Raw genomic sequence first — 19,582 nt, forward strand, 5'->3', positions numbered from 1 at the left:
TTACTGAAGACTGGATTTAATCAAGAGAATTTTAATAGATTTTAATAGAATAATTAATAGAATAGAATAAAAGTAGTGGCAAATCACCAGAAATCATGATAGTAGAGAACACTATGCTCCCTGTACCTCAGGAGACAGAGCTTGGAATGATGTCCCACTTACATTTAGTGTTTGAGTGACACATTTGGTAAACAAACGTGGAACCCTTTATTGTGCTTGCCTAGAACTTCTGAACAATATAATTTACATATTTGGCATTTAGCTGATGCTTTTATCCAAAGCGAATTATGACAGAACAAAACTTGAGTAACTGAGGGTTAAGGGTCTTGCTCAGTGGCCCCAACAGTGGCAACTTGGCAGAGGTGGGACTTGGAACTGGCAACCTTCTGATTACCGAGAGATTAGCTGAACATATCTGTGTGTGACTGACAATGAGAAAAACAAAAGGGCTAGAAAACTATAATACAACTTTTTCTTCTGTTGATGCATTTGGTAACCATTGTGGATTCTAAAGTTGGTAAGGCTCTCCCAGCTTCCAAAGTAGGAAATCCAACTTTTTGGATTTCCTACTTTTTGAAAATTCTGACTGGGAATTCAGAATTTCCAATTTCCCAGTTCAAATGGAACATACCATAACATGCAGAAAATGCCAGTGGCAATAGATGTGGGAGTCTCAAGTGATGGAAATGTCCAAAATACCAGGGACCCATGGTTGTCCCAATGGTGACAGCGGCACTTGGGGCTGTGAGCCCTATGCTGGGAGGAGTGGCTCCAACAGATCCCAGGAATGACACCAATCCCAGTCTGGAAGAGTGCAATCCTAGGAAAATCCAGTGAAAATACTGCACCCTCCAACTCACAGGCCTCTGGTAGAAGGCCTGAGTGTAAGTGGGGAAAAAAGAGACATGACCACCCACTGGAAGGGTGAGATGAATATGTTTGTTAGGTTTAGCACAGGCTTGCTAAGACAGCAGCTTCACTTGCTGTGAAGCCATACATATGAACCGCTGCCATCTGCTGGTGGTCAGGGACATTGTAAACTAGCCAACAAAGTACTTGATCAGTCATGATCTCTACGAATAAAACAGCCGCAAAATATTGAGTGCAAACCTTAAACCTGTGAAGGATTTTATTGTTTGTGTGGAAATCATTAGATATTTACAGGTCATCCCATACATTGTAAGTGCATTTCTGTACAAACAAGCTGAAATTCTGCTCTGAGCCATCAGTCCTTCTTCACAAGCTGAGGCTCAGTCAGTTTCTGGATAGCCAGCTCTCTCACCAGGCTGTCCACGCATCTCTGGTACAGGGGCTCAGGATCCTGCATCAACAAACAGGTTAAATGAGGGAAATCATTACCAAAAACCTCCACTGGATGGGATGCACCTCAAACTGTACTCAGCACAGGAGACACCTGGAGATTTGCCCTCTGTGGATTTATTCTGATTTTCTGGACTTGGTTATTAGTGTTGGGGAGGTGAATGAACTGACTGGACAGATAATTGTCACAGCTTGCAAGGAACAGAGACATTATGTTCAAGTGGCCAGTGTATCTCAGTAGACATGAGCACTGAAGCCCTTGTGCTTGGTATCGTGTCCGACTGCGTGTGCGCGTCCATCACCTTACGCTCCAGCAGTCTCTGTTTCTCCACTGCCTCCTCTAGGCTCAGCCCCATCCACTCTGCCTCCTCCTCTGGGATCTCAAACTGCTGGCTCACCACAACACAGAAGCCCAAAGAGGTCAGCCACACCCACAGGACAGTGGTTCGTGTCCATTCATATTACACGCCAAAACCCATTCTTATTTTAAATCAATAAACCAATGACGAAGCTTCACAGTGACCATAGACTGTATGTACTTTGTACTTATTGTAAATCTTCTCCCTTCGAGCGGGATCATCGGGATGGAGCTGCAAGTCTTTCCGCGCTAACCGGAGAAGCATGGCTTGCTTGAGTTCCATCCCAAATTTAGAGTTCAAGTCCTGCTTTGGAGTCTGAGCCCCAAACACACACAACATGCAGAAAAATTAGTTTAGCAAGCAAGCAAGCAAGCAGAACATGACTTTACACTCGCTGCCCTGAGACACCTCTGGTGCATTCTGATCAGACTGTTTCATGATCTGTACCTGTCAGAGCATTAATGCCAGAAAACAGTCATTACCTTGAGAATATAGAAGTCAAAGCCATAAGCGGCATCGATAAGATCCAGCGCACGAGCTGTGACTGTGACGCTGAACTTTTGGTCAAGGATTTCACTGTACAGCTCTCTCTTGAAAAGCTGAGGCTTCCAAGTCTTCTTTACCCTTGTAGACATCTTTAGACCAACAGAAATTAGGAGCATGTACCGATTTTTAGGGAACTGCACACAACTGGACATTCTGAATACACACTGGCTAACTTTTCCACAATGCGGTTTGGTATTTTCACTCATTTAGCACAATGGAATTCAACTAATTCTATAAATGTTTGTGAAACAAAAAAATCAGTTAGAACAGAGAAACAACAAATGATGTGCTATGCTGTGGCAGTCCAAGACTTAAGCGTTTCAATCTTCCTATTCAAGCTCAACCCTGTAAGTCCGTTGCCTTCGCAGTAACCCACCTTATCATTATTGGCGTATCTGTATCCGCGTATCCACCCTTCCCCTCCCCAGAGTCCATCCTGCGACTCCGGCGGATAGTACACTGGAATAGGAATGTCCTGAACCCGCTCTCGGTGGCCCGTTTTGGGGTTAGCCCTGTATTTCACGCCCAGAGGTTTCCAGTGCACGGGCGTCGGAGGGGGCGTGTTCTGCAAGGCTTTGAGGTAGTGCTGAGGCAGACGTGCGAAGATGCCTTTTTTTAACTTCAGGGCGTCCCAAAGTCGTGGCGGGTACTTGTGTAAAGGCATCCTGTTTTTTGAGCTGGTGGACGCAAGATATTGACAAAGAAACTATTTAGCTTGGTGGCTAAGAAGGTATATAGCTAAACGGTGCTGTTCAAACTATAATAATGGAAACGCACATAACAGTGTCTGTCCAAACCACACATCTTAGACTTAGGTTTCTTCTTGTCATATTCTTAGCTAGATAATAGCGTATTACTCATGTAAACAATCCTTGACGGCCAGGCTGATCGTGGCTAGCCAATGAGATAGCTCGCGTTAACGAGTGAAGCTAGCTTGCTCATTTTGAAGAAATTATGCAATGTATCTACCAACGATTATGTTCTTTAATAAACGTACCTGATTAAACGTAACCGACGTTTTAATGTTGGCTGAGCTAACGTTAACTAGTCAGCTACATAAACCATTTCCATCAGGTAGCTAACCTAGCTATCTTAGCTAGCTCTGAGGACTCCGATTATCTTGCAACACACGTGTCACTCAAGGACACTCTCCGCCATGTCCGGTGACGTAGGCGAAGACGCGCTCCGCTGATTCGCTCTGGAAACTGTTAAAGCGGTGATTGATTCATTTTCTCTGCTCATCCGGTGGGGGAAGTCACACCCATCTTTAATAAACACTTGCAGCTGGATCTCGAGTACAGTTTATGATATTCATTTTGTGTCAAAATAGAGAAGCAAAGATAATTGTTTTACACGGGAATTTGCACGCACAGCTAATTAACTCGAATGCATTTATCAACGCTGAATGCGCACGTTTACTCAACAAAACACTTTCATGCAGAAGCTGAAAACCTGCTCACCATGTAATTTCCACCGCTTGGGTTCCATTCAGAACTTGAAAACTTACTTCATAGCGCTCTCCATTTCGGAACTGTCCTCGTCAGCTATATTTTCCAAACCTCTCTCAAGTGTCATGTCTGTTCGATGTAAAACACTGGAATGTTTGTGTTAAAACTCTAGCCTATCAGATATTTCTAGAAGATATTTCATGACATATTAAGAGTCTTTATTTCAAGATTGCTTCTATGGTATTAGGTGTAGCGTGGTTGTAACCTTTCTGATACCATATGAACAAACTAAAAATATAAATTGTTATCAGTAACATTCTGTCACAAAGAATGTTATTGGTGTAACTAAAGTGGCTATTTATGTAATTAAAAGTAATTTTAGCCGATTCGTTTTCTTAGTGCATGTTAATCAGCGAAATAACAACTACTTATCTAATTTCAAATTATAGTTTCACGTTATTTTTTATTATCTATAATTATTTTCTTGGCTAACATCATTTCCTTTGCAAAAGTTGACAGTGAACATTTAGATTGTCTTATCATAGCACAAATAGGTAACTCTAATCAATGCATCTAATGTTACACCAGTCAGTCACAACATTAATACCACTCCAAGATGTGTGAATAACCTTGATTATTTCATGACAGTGATGCACGTCAAGGTCAGGGATATATTAAATATTTACATTTATCTGACACTTTTTTCCAAAGAACCTTACAATTATGACAAAACAATTGGAGGGTTAAGGGTCTTGCTCAGGGGCAACAGTGAGGGTTGAACTGGTAACATTTCAATTACTGGGGAAGTACTTTGACCACTGAACTACCACTGCTCAACAGATGTTGGTTTTTTAAGTTTCTTTAATACTGTGTTTAGTTTCTAAAATAAAGAAAATCTTAAAGACAAAGCTATGCAGTGTGTGAGAAACACAACGATAGATGACTGAATGATTCAAAGGATACCAGACAAAATTTTGCCTAGGGTAACCCACGGGTCAAGGCTCGCTCTGACTGTTTTACACATATCTATCTCATAACATTCATGGTCTGTACTTCTGCCCTGGCAGTGTAAACACACCCTTTTAATGAAGGTCTAGAGTATTCAATGCCAGATGGTAGTTATATAATGTTGCAGTATGAGGTCTCTATTTGTCTGTCTCTCTCACTATACTAGAGCTATATATGGATGAAATATAGTACTTAGTATTTTGTTTTGTGGTAAGTTTTACTTATTTTACTCATAATTCAAACCAATGCTTCAACTGCGTTACATGGGCATGGTGTCCAAAAATCATTTGTGTGGGAAGAAGCAGCTTGGAGGCAGCAGTGAGTATAGTCATCTCCAGTTTTAATGGAGATGACTTTGGCATGCTAATGTTCGAAGAGGTTGTGGCTTCAGACCACAGCGGGGGAGATATGCTCAGATGAAATATGCTCAGGTGAGATATGCTCAGGTGAGATATGCTCAGGTGAGATATGCTCAGGTGAGATATGCTCAGATGAAATATGCTCAGATGAAATATGCTCAGGTGAGATATGCTCAGGTGAGATATGCTCAGGTGAGATATGCGCAGGTGAGATATGCTCAGATGAAATATGCTCAGGTGAGATATGCTCAGGTGAGATATGCTCAGGTGAGATATGCTCAGAATCCTCTTGTTAAAAGCTGATGCTGCGCCAATGGCAAAACACAGGAGCAAGAGTCTGAGCATAGTTAAAAAAAAACATCAGCAGGAAATGGACGAGGGACAACTGGGATGTAATCAGGCATGGCTAACTAGGCTGTATATAGGACAAACAGACAGCAATCTAGTGTGGTTTTACTGTGTGTGTGTGTGTGTGTGTGTGTGTGTGTGTGTGTGTGTGTGTGTGTGTGTGTGTTTGTGCATGCATGTCATTCTTTTCAATTACAGACATCATATTTTAATCATCACCCACCCCCTCCCCTTCCATATATGTTATATTAAAAATGATTAATCTAACAGAGGGTCCTCAAAATTGTTTTACATTTATGGCATTTAGCTGACACTTTTATCCAAAGTGACTTTTAACTTACAATTATAACTGAATATAACTTGAGCAACTGAGGGTTAAGGGTCTTGCTCAGGGACCCAATGGTGGCAGTGGTGGGGCTTGAACTGTCAACCTTCTGATTACAAGATAAATCCCTTAACCACTGGCTTTATTGACTTTTTTTTTTTTACAATTCTTTAATTGAGAAAAACATCAAATGATTAAATAAATATAAAAGTTTGACTTTCATATGAATACATACTACCCCAGTCTTTAATCTCCGCTCCACTCCCCCGGTTACTCTGGCACATATTGTGTCCCCACACGTGTACAGTCTCAGGTCTGTCTCTCTCTCACTCACCCACTCACACACACCCCTCCCATTGGTTGAATCTCTCAGAAAGACACACCTCCTTTCAACTATGGTTCAGTCAAAATCTCCTACACTTTAATCTCCTACACTACACTTACACACCCTTTTTTGCATTTACTGCAATTTACAAACGTTTGGTAAAGAAATCAACTAAAGCCATCGCTGCTGCCGCCTCTGTTCTCTAATCTCTAACGTGTTGCTCCAGTCTCTGCCTCTGTACTGCAAGCACACATTTGCCTATTTGGAGGAAAAAAGAGAGACAGAGATTCAACAAGAAAAGGAAGGATAAAACACGATTAGAAATGATACAAGCATTTCTAAATATGCATCAAATCAAATTATGACCTGTGCTTGGTGCTGGAGAAGAAATCAGAAGGTCGCTGGTTCAAGCCCCACTGCTGCCAAGTTACCAGTGTTGGGCCCCTGAGCAAGACCCTCAAGTTGTACTCAGTCATAAGTGTAAGTTGTTTTAAATTGTTGCTGGGTTTTTTTAAGCGTCACTTTTTTTAAAAAAATGTAATGCCTGTCACACATGTCTGTGTGGTCATCCGTATGCATATTTACCCTGAGAGAATATGACAGTATTTGGGCCTTGGACCTGTGCAGCAGTATAGCTTTCAAACACGTTTCAGACGGACACATTTAGCGTGGCTATCTTCTGCATTTTCCCCACACTACCTGCTTATTTCTGCTTAGACAAGGCGCGAGGTTTTACATTAAAACGAGCAACTGTTTTCACAGTGTCGTTTTCACGTAGAATTCTTCATGAATAGAGAGCCGGAGCTGTCCTCTGTATTCCGTGGTTGCTATTGGGCCATAAAGAGCCATTTTCTTTGAGTGACAGTCGTTCACACCTCTGAGAAACTAGGTGTTGGGGGAAGGGGTTCAAAAGTGTCGTTCCCTCAGCTGAAAACGTCCACCGCCACAGAGGGAGACGCAGCACAGGAGACCTCTGGTGCGCCCAGACAGGTAAGCAGTAGCGCACACGCTCTTGGGCGAAACGGATCCATTCACGGATAGTTTTAGTGGATCGTTTGATCGCCAATACTTTTGACCATCACGGAGAGGCTTTTGACCAAAGGAAGAGGCTTACTTTAGCTGAAGTTTATGTGGAGGTGTTTGGGTGCAGTGCTGCGATGGAAGCTGAGAGTGGCGGTTCAGTGGCTTCTAGCATGGACTACGAGCAAAAGGAAGCATTTGTGATGGAAACGATGTCATGCTGGAAATGTCGTAAGTCTAAATGAACGTGCATAAGAGAGCGCATACTATTTATTTCAAGTATCGCAGTATTTCCCCAGCATAACCTTTAGCTTATTTGAGCCTTTTTGTAATTGAGATAATAAAAGTTAAGATGATTTTGTCTTTTAGTAAGTTGTCGAACATTGTTGCGATCTACTAGCAAAGCAAACAAAAATATATTTTCGTGCATTTGGAGAGGTTTGGGGCATTTTGGAGAGATCTAGTACACCTAGTGGAAGATACTGTGTGGCACAGTGGTGAATGGACATCGACCTTCCAAATCTAGTTAGCTGGCTGGCTAACACAATTTTCTTTACACGACAGCTCCTATTTGTGCTTTGATTGATTTGTACGAAACAGCTCTTTCGTAATTTAAATGTTTTATATGCGTTTTCTCGACATTCAAACTGAACACTACCGCTGCCCCCCAGTGGCCACAACCTTATATTAGAAAATCTGGGGTTAGCTACAGTGTGTGACGGCCTAGTTTATTTACCCGGAGGTTCGTATTATTTTTCAAAATCTTTTTGGTGGGGTAAATGTCTCATTTATATTTCAGCAACAAAACATAACTCAGAAGATAATTAGCTAGCTCGGTTACTTTAACAGTTAACTCGGTCATTCTACCTATCTGGTGGTTAGCATCTTTACCACAGAAGTGGAGACGAATGTCATTTGACACGACATCTAGTGAATGTGTTAATCAACGGTGTTGGAGAACTGGTGTGTCCTCCGATGCAGGCGTAAACATGTGCGGTTGACTGTGTCCTATTGTGAAGATTTGAGACCACAAACATGGCCGATATGGTCCGTGTTGTTTGCGCTGACGCGGTAGAGTTGAGCCAGAGAGCATGCGCACTAGTCAGTGTCTCCGCCAGACGCTCGGCCGTGTGTTGGTGAAGCGTGAACACACCTCTCTTAATGCCAGGAGGAGACAAATTAAAGACGATGTTCTCGGGGGTTTAAGTGGGGCAAACACCTTTTGCGGCCCCTGCATCGACTTGAATATTCATCAGTGAGACTATCTTTACATGTATTTCCTAAAGGGGAGCTTTAAAAACACCAAAATACATGTTTTAGCACCGCCTGATGCAAGTGTTTGACTGGTGTTTTTATTACAGTCGATGGGGTCAAAGTGGCCGATGAGGTCAAGTGGTCGTCGGGCATACTGGAGCTGCAGATCTGCTGTTGGTAGTGGTGGACGTCAGTGCGTGCTGTCTCTGAGACAGAAGCTTTCAAGCTGCCATCGCAGGGTCTCCTTCAAAACCTTCAAGGCACTGCTGAGAAAATTAATGTCTTTAAAAGAACGGTAAAATATAAAAATAAAAACCCATACGTGGTGGTTAATTTTCTCATTTGAGATGAAATATTGCACAGTGGTTGGTTAATTTACCTTCTCGCATTTTGTAGTTTTGCTTGGGATACTTTGTCGTACGGTTTTAATGGCTCAGAGAGGATTTCATTATTAGAAACGGCCTTATGGTGAGGTACCACATGCTGTAGTACTGCATTTAACCACAAGAGGGACACGGAAGCTTGTTAAACGTTTGACATTTAACTGATATTTGTCAGAACAGTGAATAGAATTTTGTGCTACAATATTGTGCGACAGCACAATATTAAATCGTTTGCAAGTCCAGAAGTTGTATTGTGTCTAAGATATTATTGAAGACCATATTAGAAAAGAATTGACATACTTGTATTTGATTGGTCGGTAGGCAACCATAAGTCACATTATTGAAAGAGTCACTTTTCGGGTCCGTGCACTACATGCAGCATAGTTTTTCACGGGGATTTCATGACTGAAATTGGATATTCAGATAGTTTCCTTCCGTTTTTATGAAAGTCGTGGCGAATTGTTGTACAACCGTAAGTGTTATTTCTAACGCCTTGAACGGCTACCGCAGTTCGGCTAGGCGGTCGGTATCGCTTCTCGGCCTTTTGGCTAAGATCAAGTGTAGTATCTGTTCTTATCAGTTTAATATCTGATACGTCCCCTACCCGGGGACCATATATTAAATTGATTTTTGGAACAGGGAGATGGAATAGGGGCTTGCTCCGTCCACTCCACGCATCGACCTGGTATTGCAGTACTTCCAGGAACGGTGCACTCCCCTCGGGGACTTTATGGGGTTAAAATTAGATCTTTTTTTTTGAGTTTGTGTGTGCGCTGTGAATGTGTTTCGACTTCCTTTAGCGTTGTGCTGGCCAGATTCTAAAGCTGTTTGAGCAGAGCTAGTGCGTGATAAAATAACGTGTAAATGTCTAGCAGTCATGCAGGCTAAAACTGACACGGGGGGTCTTTGTTACTGGAATTCCTGACATATTTCCGGTAGTGAAACACCAATATGCCTTTAAATGCCACTGCGCGGTTCTTTCTCTTTTGGAAGCGGATTCGTTACTGCTGATCTTTGCCTATCTCGGTCAGATAGCAAACGACAACTCCCATTGCATTAGCCAGCATTCAAATGTTCCCAAGGCAGCGATATGGCAGCAGTCTTCTTACGCTTGGAATGAGTGAACGCAATGTTTGCATGGAAAAACACGGTTCGGTGCTTTAGTAGCGTACGCTTTGTGTTTACTAACGAGCGTTTTACTACTTTTTTTACACGAGCTACAAGAACAGCGTTTGACCTACGCCGGAAGTGACGATATGTTCTCCCGTGGAACCCGTTAATGCATAATAACGGGAAACGGCAAACCATGTTTGCAAATATTCTCAATACTGCACATTGTAGACAGTCGGATGTGTGAAAACATTATATTCGTCTTGCTGCAGTCTTTATTCAGTCTTCATTCGTGTGTCTTCACCGTCCTAGTGCATTAGGAAGCTCCGAGGGACTCCCCGCTAGCGCGCGGGTAGAGGTCATACTTACCTGGCAGGGGAGACACCATGATCACGCAGGTGGTTCACCCAGGGTGAGGCTCAGCCATTGCACTCCGGCTGTGCTGACCCCTGCGAATTCCCCAAATGTGGGAATCTCGACTGCATAATTTCTGGTAGTGGGGGACTGCGTTCGCGCTCTCCCCTGATTTACTTGGGTTCAAAAATAGTTGTGTGTGTTTACGTCTTGTTGTGGGTCTCGATGCAGCGGTGCACCCTTGCTGAGTGTGTTTGCTTTGCGTATTAAACCCTTATTTTCTAGAAGCTAGTCTCTTATCTTTTTATTGCTTTAAATCACAAGTGACACAGGAACAAAATGCTTTTCATGCACGTTAGGTTTCTTGTTCACGAAAACAATTTCACACAGTATAACATGTTTACTGTACCCCTCTCATAGGCTGCTGACGCTTGGTTAGCCTTTTGACTAAGATCAGGTCTACGGAAGCTCAAATTGCTGTCACTGCTACAAGATGAGGAGCTTGTCATTGACTATAGGGAGCAATACGGCAAGTGGAGAACAGATGCATGTTCAGACTGCAAAGAAACACTACACAGGAATTTTCACCTGGTCAGTAGGGGGTTTGATTTCAGTAAATACATGTTAAAAATGAAATGGTGTGTGGGGGTGTTGTAGTCACATAAACCAATTCACTTTAATCAATTTGCCGCTAAGACCCCAGTTTACTATCAGCGACCTTACACAACATGACGGTCTTACAATGAAACACGGTTTGTGCTGTCGTAGCAATGGCAGTAAAACATGTATAAAAATGGCATCTCTATTCTTTTTTTATTTTTTTTCTGTTTCTGTCTTGAATACAGAAATGTGTAAATGCCGTTTGTAGTTTTTCATTGGTGCTGTTAATTTATTGTATTAATTTATCTTCAAAACTAGACAAGCCTAGATATATCATATTGGCCATGCCACTTGAATTTAGTGAAGATATAAATGTATATTAATGGATATATGAACATTTTTCTAAAGCATTAAGAATTTTATAAAATGCGTGTTTCTAATGGTTCGAAATATACAGGTTTTAAGAGATTTTTTTCAATTTTAGTTACTGTGACTGAGAATCTTTGTGTTTTGTCATGCTATTTCCATTGGAAGAGAATCTATTATCATGAAAAAAGCATTTTAGGATCGCACAAGGTCTTTTCCATGAATGTTTTCTTGATTTTTGTGAGAAAACAATTAGTCATGAATTTGTTTAGTGAATCGTGTTTTACCGCTCCTTTTTTTGCTTAATATACAGATTTATTCTCTTGATTTTTTTTTTAATTTTGATTATTTTTATACTTTTTTTTTTTTTTTTTTTTTTTTTAAGGTTTTCCATTATTCTTGTTGCTCTGTAAGTTTTTTTTTTAAAGGAGAGATTCAAGAGTAAATTGTCCCTTAAACTCCCAACTTGGGCTATATGTTAATTCTTTAATAACTATAGCTCCATTTTGTATAAGAGCAAAAAGCCACTTTTGTAACTGAAATTAGCAGCAAAATTAAATGTAAGCGCTTCTTATTGCTGCATTTTTGACCCCGTTTACCCTGCCCTTTACCTTGTATTGTAGGGGGGAAATAAATTCAGAGCTGTTTTTTACATTTAAGAATTGACACATTTAGTGGCGCTTGATTTTGTTTTAAACATTGTCTGTGGGAGAAAACAGTTGCAATGACGACCGAGGCATAATCTTGGTTATACAGAATTTATCTGCGGTTGGTTGTCATAAACCAAAAATTGAGAAGTTTTTGTTTGTTTGTTTGTTTGTTTTGTTCACATCAAACTGTAAATACTGTGGCATTTTACTGGAATGAGGATAAGTGTGAATCGAATTTCCCATTCGATTGATAAACTGTAATTTCTTTTTAATTTCTAGTCTTAAGCTTGAATCAATTATTTCACATAATGAAAATGTTGGTTACAATTATGATATAGAAGGTGCTGAGTTCTCTTTGAACTACTCTTTCATTTCTAAAGAAAAATCTATTTTTCCTGTTGCAATATATCATTTCTTCTTTTTGTGGTCATTTATTTAAAATCTGCACTGTTTTAGTGAGTTCACACAGAAAGCAAACTGAGCCAGACATGTCTTAAACACTTTGTGAATTTGTGTGGCATTACTATGACCATTAATATTAAATGCTTTTGATAAACATGGAGTGTAACTGACCTATTAAATGAAGGATATGGTGCTTTGCTTTGCTTGTAGTCACCTGGATAAAAATGATTATTTGAAGACACTTGATCAACTCAAATGAGGCATACCTCTCTTTTAAAAAGAACCACGGGAAGCCCAGCCCTATACTGAGTTTGGAAATCAAACTCATCCCTACCTTCCATCATCTTTCCCTGTCAATTTGTAAAATATATGCAGATTCTGGAAGCTAGACGTGCATCAGCATCTGATAATGCTGTGGCTTCTGACTACCTGTTTCACAACACATTTAGAAGCCTTTAAATGTTAAGAACAAGAGGAACCTGAACCCTTTCCCAAAATTCAAGCTGCCAAAATGAATACAAAACAATTTTAAGGACAAAGAAAGAAATGAAGAAGAAAAATATAAATGGCTCAGGGATTCATTTTGAAGCTACGTTTTACCTAGGTTTTGAAGGATGTGTTTTTAGTACTGAGTAAGTTGACTATTTCAGATAGAAAGCCTAAAATAAAATCATGCCCGCAGTTTTAGTCAACCAGGAAGCCTCTAGCTCTCTAATCTCTCACTTGTCTAGGACGTGATGCCAAATCTGCTTGATAATCGCACGTATGAGGAATTAGTCTTTAGAAATGATGCACTTAGTAGTTGCCAAACGTAGAACCGAACTGCAGATCCTCTTGCCGTGACGCGGATTTACTTTGCAGGCCTAAATTTAAGACCCGCTCTGAATCAGACGCACGTATAATGTGAGGTAAGCATTTTTCTTGGAAAATAACATGCTATGTAAATATAGTATATAATAATATTAGGGAAATGGGGAGAAGTGCTGTTCAAAGCAGAATCATCATTTGTGTAACGGTACGTTTTTGTAGAGAGAAACTACTCTCAGTAATAGTGCGCGTCACAAGTTTTTTCACCGTAAGCCTAAAATCGCCCTTTTGAACAAACGCGTTAGAATTGTTTAATTTCTTTCGGAATAAAACAATCTTTTGGCGTGATCTGACTGTTTAAAAGCAGTGCTAAGTTCGAAGTATGGAAATTGCTTTTGCTTGTAACGGCAGTCGATAGGTGCGTGTTTAAGGTAACATTTGCAGCGGTTTACCGAGGCCACAGGCCAATGACTGCTAGACGTTCTTTTGCGTGACTGTTGATGAGACGACAATCAGCTAAAATATCTTGGTCGTTTAATAAACTGCTTGCCACGAATAGAGGCTAGTGGCAGATATGAAAACATTAAACGCAATAGCGCACGTGTCCTTTTGTTTTCTTCCTGAGAAACTGTGCTCTATCTCGGCCTTTTGGTCATATGTGATTTGAAAATGTAGGCCTAGTTTTAAACCAATGTATGGCGTATGTTGCCCAAGTACGTGCGTCTGTATAGACGTTGGCTGCAATATGACATAGTGTATGATGAAAACATTTTGAGATACCAATTAAAGACGAAAGGTAGTCAGCCGCCTAGTCCGCTATTTGGAGACGAGAAATAAGGTCCACGATTATGTTCAGCATATTCAGAAGCTTCCTCCATGAAGCTGGTACTTATGTAAAGCACATAAATAAGGCTCGTCGATCTTTTGTGTTTCTGCTAACTTGTGTCTCACAAGATCGTTGGGCTGGTTTTGAGTTGGCGCCAAGCTAATGCAGAGAAAGATGTGACAGATAGATACAATAAATTCGGTCCAAAGTCTAATAAATAATTTTTGATTGGCTTTGAGGCAGTGGTGGCTCAGTGATTAAGGCATTTGTCTAGCAATCAAAAGGTTGCTGGTTCAACTTGGGCACCTGAGCCGAGACCCTTAACCTAGTAGCTCAAGCTGTACTCGTTTGTAATTATAAGTTGCTTTGGATAAACGCGTTAGCTAAATGTAAATAAACGGGTCGTGTGACGTCATTCACGCCCAATGACTTTCCACGGACAAAGTGACCTAGCTAGAATTTTAAACCAGGAATTACCATAAGGGAAAGTCAACTGTTTTTGTTTTTTGTTTTTCCTCTGCCGATAGTTAACGGCAGACGCGTGAGTGTGAATGGGGGTCTAAGCCCTCCAGGAGCATAGCAAAAATGAAAAGGAACAAGCCATCCATTAACACCCCGCTTACATGTCGAATTGTTTTAATGCAGAAGTCGTTTTTAGTTTGCTTATTTGTTCATCAGTCGTCAGGGGGCCATTGCTGGTCACTAGCATGTCAATTGCACTTCATTTAGGATAATTGTGACAGACATCCAGATCATGTGTTTTCTTTGTCCCCTTTGAATCTGGAGGAATGATGGCACGGTTGAAAAAGATAGAATGAATGAGAAGTACGATTTAAACTAAAGAACACCCAACGAGGCTTTGTGATAAGGTTAGAGTTCACTAAAACTAACAGCACTAGAAAGGGAAGCAACATTTTAGAAATATCTGATACAAATGATGTGAGGCACAACCAATTTAAAAAAGACAGTTTATGTGTTAAACATGTATATTAGGATGGCTGTGGACCAGATCTAGGGCTTCAGTCTGAAAAGACAGGCAAAGTTTGCCTTCACATTCAATCATATTCAATCTATTCTCTTCTTGAAGGACGTACTGCCTTGTTTATATAGTTGGTACTCTAGTATTTCTCCCTGCGTGTGGCTGTCTTTTGCTTTCAAGCCAGCAGAGGTTACTGTGGAGACTAGCAGGTAAAAAAAAATAATAATAAAAATTGGGCAATTTAAATTCTGATTCGAGGGTGTGGTTTCCTCATCAGTACCATTAGCATTAGCATGTCTGCATATAACATAGGTATTGTTTGATGATTTTTCTGCAGAGGTTTGCTATTTGTAATTCCGGTCCCCTACCTGGAGACCATATATTAAATAGATTTTTGGAACAGGGAGATGGAATAGGGGCTTGTTCCATCCACTCCACACACAGACCCAGTATCGCAGCACCTCTGTGAACAGTGTACCTCCCATCATCAAAGATTCTTAGCTCATATTTATATGGCAAGCTTCTTGTTTTAATTCTGTGTGTTGTGTTCACTTTTAAAATTCTTTAGGAGTACAGATGTCATCAGGCCCACTAGCTCTGTGACTGTGAAGCCCGTAGAGCTCCCGCTTTACCTGGACGATGGTGAAGGTAGGGCTGGGTGATGAGGGAGTATGCAGGGAGCTAAGAATTCCTGGTTGTGGGGGAAGAGATGAAGGGAGGATGGCAGAATTGGTCCTGGTCAAGTGTTATTTTAATGTTGTTTTGAAGGGAGCTATTGGCAGGAACGAGGCTGTCCTCTGGGGTCAGAAGTCTGCTGAGAGCAGAGAGGGTGACAGGGGTGTTGATGGGTCATAGAGCAGGGACTCCAACAGAGGTGTGAATGGGGGCAGGTTGGGTGGAGACCTAGTCTCACCGTCTGAGCACACAGTGGTGGGGGTTGTGTCAAACCTGTTGAAACATTAGATTAAGTTCAGATGCAAATGCCTGATCTCCTTGTACTCTACAGACTGTCAAGCTTTTCATCCCATTCAACACATCTGCTGTGTTGTTCGGACCCGTTTTCTATGCTTTTTTTCACGTTGACGTAAAAAATGGTCCAAAACGTTATGCCCTCTCGTTGCACGGTTAACATACTGTTTAAAGTTGGTGAGGACAGGAGAAAAGGAGACATGACTGAAATAAACACAGATCAATAAGAGGGCGTTGGAATGTTTTCTCTGAAGTCCCGCGATGACCGAGTGAAAGATGTCGCTAGCGCTCTTCGACACAGCCCACGGAGGGACGTAAACAACTACAGCAGTGGAGTAGGAGAACTCCCACGCTAGGTACGCTCCCTGTACATCCACTGGTTGTTCAGTAAGGCAGACGGTTCATCCACCTTGTTCGCAAAGTGAAACGTGTAAATCTTTTCATGATTTTATCACTGCATACAGAAGACTGTGTAAGTGAATTTCCCTGTTTCCAGCTTGGTGTTGCTAGGATCACCAAGCATAATGTTTTGCAATTTTGACTTTGGACCATTTCCTCCCCAGGAGAAAGTTTAATATGGACCTGAAATGAGGGGATTGGATCACGTGGTTCTATAGTATTCGTGACTCCACCAATCCAAGTTATGCAAAATCCCACCTACAATCCATTTTTAAATTGAGTTACAGATTTTGCGTACTCAAGAGCAAATGAAATGCTTGCTTATTGAGTATGCCTCAGTGCAGGCCTGGGGACCTAGGCCACATAGTTACAGCGATCGCCTTTGCCGTGTACTGCCGAAGTGTAAAACATTGGAAATCTACTACTTAATCTGGTTTTAAAAATTGGGTAACTATTTCACAGGTTCCTTTTTACATTAAATGTATTGCTCCATGAGTGTCCTTCAACACAGACCCGAGAGGTGAGTGTGTCAGGCAGGAGCAGATTCGAACACAAGTTCATACAAAAAAAAAAAAAGATAAAATAAAACTTCTTTGTCTTTTATATCACATCTGTGTGAACAGAGAATCTGTTATGAGTTTCCCCCAAGTTATGAAATGCTTCACAAATGTAGGCATGGCATGGCCTATGTCACCGGGGAGGCCAATATGATTATATGTCTAAAGAGGTTTTGAAAATGGTTGCTTTAAAATTGAGCTTGAAGGGGTTGGTTCGCTGTGTTGACCTCACCGTCGTGAAGGGAGGTGTCTACCTGGGAAGAGCTTGAGGTTGCGTACGTTGTGAATTGAGTAGGCAGGGGCCTATGTGAAACTTGGTTCAAGATATTTGGCGTTCTGGGTTGTGACGGGAAATCTCCTTTGTATGCTCTGCCAAAGGTAGAACCATGAAGAAGTCAGTGGTTGAAATGAATTTTTACCACTGTTTCTTCCACTGCTCTGTTACCCACTCCTCCAACCGATGTGCATTCCCCAACATCCAACTCTCTGACTTCTCTGTCTCCTCTCTCTTCAGATGAAATTCTTCAACTCCTGACTTCCTGACTACATGTCCGCTGGATCCAATTCCTTGCGCTCTGTTCTAGACAATCGCAAAAGATCTGCTTCCTTTCGTCTCTGTCATCGTCAACAACTGCTTATCTTCTGGATACGTGCCTACTGCATTCAAAACCGCCAGGGTGGTACCGATTCTCTTGGTGATGTAATATCTGCTCATGGTTTCTCCTACCACTGCTATGCTGATGACGCTCAATTATTTCTTTCTTTTCCAACCTCTGACACGCAGGTCTCCAGACGTATCTCAGCACGCTTGACTGACATCGCGTCATGGATGACAGCCCACCACTTGAAGCTCAACCCCAGTAAAACCGAGCTTCTGTTCATCCCAGGTACTCCCAAGCCTTACCATGAGCTTGCTGTTTCCTTTGAGAACTCCCTGGGCATAACTTTGGACAACCAGTTGTCGTTGTCAACTCATGTTTCTAATCTAACCCGGTCTTGCAGAGTCCTCCTTTGTAACATACCAAGGATTCGACCGTTTCTCTCGCAGGAAGCTTGTGCAGTCTCTTGTGATCTCAAAGCTAGACTACTGCAACTCGCTACTTGCTGATCTTTCTCTAAGAGCCATCAAACCTCTACAATTTGTCCAGAATGCAGCAGCACGACTGGTCTTCAATCTTCCGACGTTCACACGTTACTCCACAGCTGCGCTCCCTTCATTGGCTCCCTGTAGCTGCACGCATCAGATTTAATACCTTGATGCTTGCCTACAAAGCCAAAAATGGACCAGCCTCTTCATACATGAGGTCAACGGTCAAAGCCCGATCCGTACCTCAAGCACGGCTCGGCTTGAAATACCTTGCTTCAGGTCTCATGGACGACAAGCATCGAGACTCTTTTCCGTCCTGGCTCCGAGATGGTGGAATGAACTCCCAACTGCTGTCCAGACAGCAGAGTCCCTTGCAGTCTTCAAACGCGGACTGAAGACCCATCTATTTGCAGAATATCTAAAGGACAACTGACACTGCTCCCATATTGACTGACTAATTTAGTACTTATTGTAGGGTATGGTTTATGTTGTTTAACAAACTCTGGCACGTATTGTTTATAGCACCTATCATTGTTTAAAATAGACCTTATGTATTTTGTACTTCTAGGTGTCAGCATTCGTCCCTGTATTTCTACAGTATTCTAGTTCATTGGCATGTTTGATTCTAACCTACTGTACTGTACTAGGATGTATTCTATGAGTAAATGACAAAGCACTTTTGTAAGCCGCTCTGGATAAGAGCGTCTGCTAAATGCCGTAAATGTACTTCAAGGAGGACAGCTTCAAAACCCGTGTGAAGTTCGATCCTGGTTTTTCATCTCTCTTACTCCGTGCCTCGGCAGCTGTTACAACCGTGTGTGACTCGGCGGCTCACAGTCTGTAAGTATGCTTTACTGTTTGTGTTTTAGGATGTTTGAAGCAAACAAGGTGTGTGCTAGCTACAACGAGTGTTCCGGTGTCGAATTGTTGGCTGTAGCTAACCCGTAGACCCATTGCTCGAGATCGGGTAACGAGCCCAATTAATCTTAGCGTGTTGGAATGGTTTTGTTAATCGGCTGCAGGTTCAATTTTAGATTACGTTGCGCGGAAATATGGCGATATGGGTTTTTTTTTTTTACATCACTAAATGTTAAATAATGTTCACGTGAATGTGGATTTATATTTACATCGGTGCAATTGGTTTTATGATTACATGCTGTAGCTAGCTGGCTAATTAATGTCGCAGTCCCAGTTCACTGTTGCGGGACGGCGAAGAGCTTCGAAACCAGCATAAACTTAATGAATTCTAAGATGGAAGATTTTCTAAAACTAATGATTTCGCGAGTGCTGCTTGAAAATGTATTGCGCTTAAAAACAAAACAAAACAAAACATGGCAATACACAAGAGTTCGCCTGCAGATAAATCTGACAAATTATCAGTTGAAATCTTTAATCATTAACTCGGCATAATTCATTCTTGTTAAACAGCTGGATTTTACGTCGTTTTCGAGCGCAGACTGAAGGACAGGCGAGACGTGTAGGGGCGGAATCGTTCTGTGGGTTCAGCGAGCAGAACGTGGACGAGCTGACCAATCAGAGCAGGCAGTACCCGCACAGTACAGGTAAGTTACCGTCATCTGTTGCTGGTGCTTGTTTTCGTGTTTTTTTCCGTTCACTTTGTGGAGGTGGGAGGGGGGAGGGGGGAGGGGGGCAATGCGCAAAACAATAGACCTCTGCTGCGCTGTAGCCAGATAAGATGTAGCGTACGCGTGTGAAGCTGTTTGGTGAAACTGGTGTTGTCGTCGATATATTTACTGGATGATTTGATCGCTAATACATTT

General features: G+C 41.7%; 1 protein-coding gene, 1 long non-coding RNA gene, 2 other non-coding genes and 1 pseudogene across 8 annotated transcripts; 4 read left to right on the forward strand and 1 right to left on the reverse strand.

Moving 5' to 3' along the window:
- Window positions 1-1,098: 1,098 nt before the first annotated feature.
- Window positions 1,099-3,381, reverse strand: mrpl28 (mitochondrial ribosomal protein L28). 4 transcript variants are annotated; one of them, XM_027032375.3, is made up of 6 exons: window positions 3,223-3,381; window positions 2,602-2,902; window positions 2,162-2,314; window positions 1,860-1,994; window positions 1,623-1,709; window positions 1,099-1,321 (listed from the first exon to the last, which is right to left on the reverse strand). In XM_027032375.3, exons 2-6 carry the CDS (start codon window positions 2,887-2,889, stop codon window positions 1,226-1,228), a joined length of 759 nt encoding a protein of 252 aa, XP_026888176.1. In that variant the 5' UTR covers window positions 2,890-2,902; window positions 3,223-3,381; the 3' UTR covers window positions 1,099-1,225. The 4 variants fall into 4 exon arrangements, with proteins under 4 accessions (XP_026888176.1, XP_081555961.1, XP_081555959.1 ...); XM_081699835.1 differs by lacking the exon at window positions 3,223-3,381 and adding an exon at window positions 3,003-3,191 and having other exon boundaries at window positions 1,867-1,994; XM_081699833.1 differs by lacking the exon at window positions 3,223-3,381 and adding an exon at window positions 3,003-3,188.
- A 5,820-nt stretch (window positions 3,382-9,201) lies between these two features.
- LOC118242501 (uncharacterized) lies at window positions 9,202-18,528 on the forward strand. Of its 2 annotated transcripts, none has more exons than XR_014117991.1 (4): window positions 9,202-13,085; window positions 15,358-16,114; window positions 17,229-17,601; window positions 17,763-18,528. It is a non-coding gene; the product is annotated as an uncharacterized LOC118242501 (long non-coding RNA). The 2 variants fall into 2 exon arrangements; XR_014117990.1 differs by having other exon boundaries at window positions 17,717-17,841.
- Window positions 9,224-9,414, forward strand: LOC145651912 (U2 spliceosomal RNA). Its single transcript, XR_014118006.1, has one exon. It is a non-coding gene; the product is annotated as a U2 spliceosomal RNA (small nuclear RNA).
- LOC113584392 (U1 spliceosomal RNA) lies at window positions 10,167-10,330 on the forward strand. Its single transcript, XR_004776927.1, has one exon. It is a non-coding gene; the product is annotated as a U1 spliceosomal RNA (small nuclear RNA).
- LOC118242601 (U2 spliceosomal RNA) lies at window positions 15,154-15,272 on the forward strand (annotated as a pseudogene).
- Window positions 18,529-19,582: the final 1,054 nt, after the last annotated feature.

The sequence above is a fragment of the Electrophorus electricus genome, chromosome 17, assembly GCF_041902795.1.
Source record: "Electrophorus electricus isolate QZ-2024a chromosome 17, ASM4190279v1, whole genome shotgun sequence".
Classification (NCBI taxonomy): Eukaryota; Metazoa; Chordata; class Actinopteri; order Gymnotiformes; family Gymnotidae; genus Electrophorus; species Electrophorus electricus.

Bases quoted from the DNA above. Each gene is read 5' to 3' on its own strand.
- mrpl28 (XM_081699833.1), bottom strand. From the start codon at position 3,055: ATGACAAGAAGAAACCTAAGTCTAAGATGTGTGGTTTGGACAGACACT. The intron at 2,903-3,002 runs GTGCGTTTCCAT...TGCGTCCACCAG, and splicing joins GTTTGGACAGACACTGTTAT to CTCAAAAAACAGGATGCCTT. The intron at 1,322-1,622 runs GTGATGGACGCG...TTGTTGATGCAG, and splicing joins AGAGACTGCTGGAGCGTAAG to GATCCTGAGCCCCTGTACCA.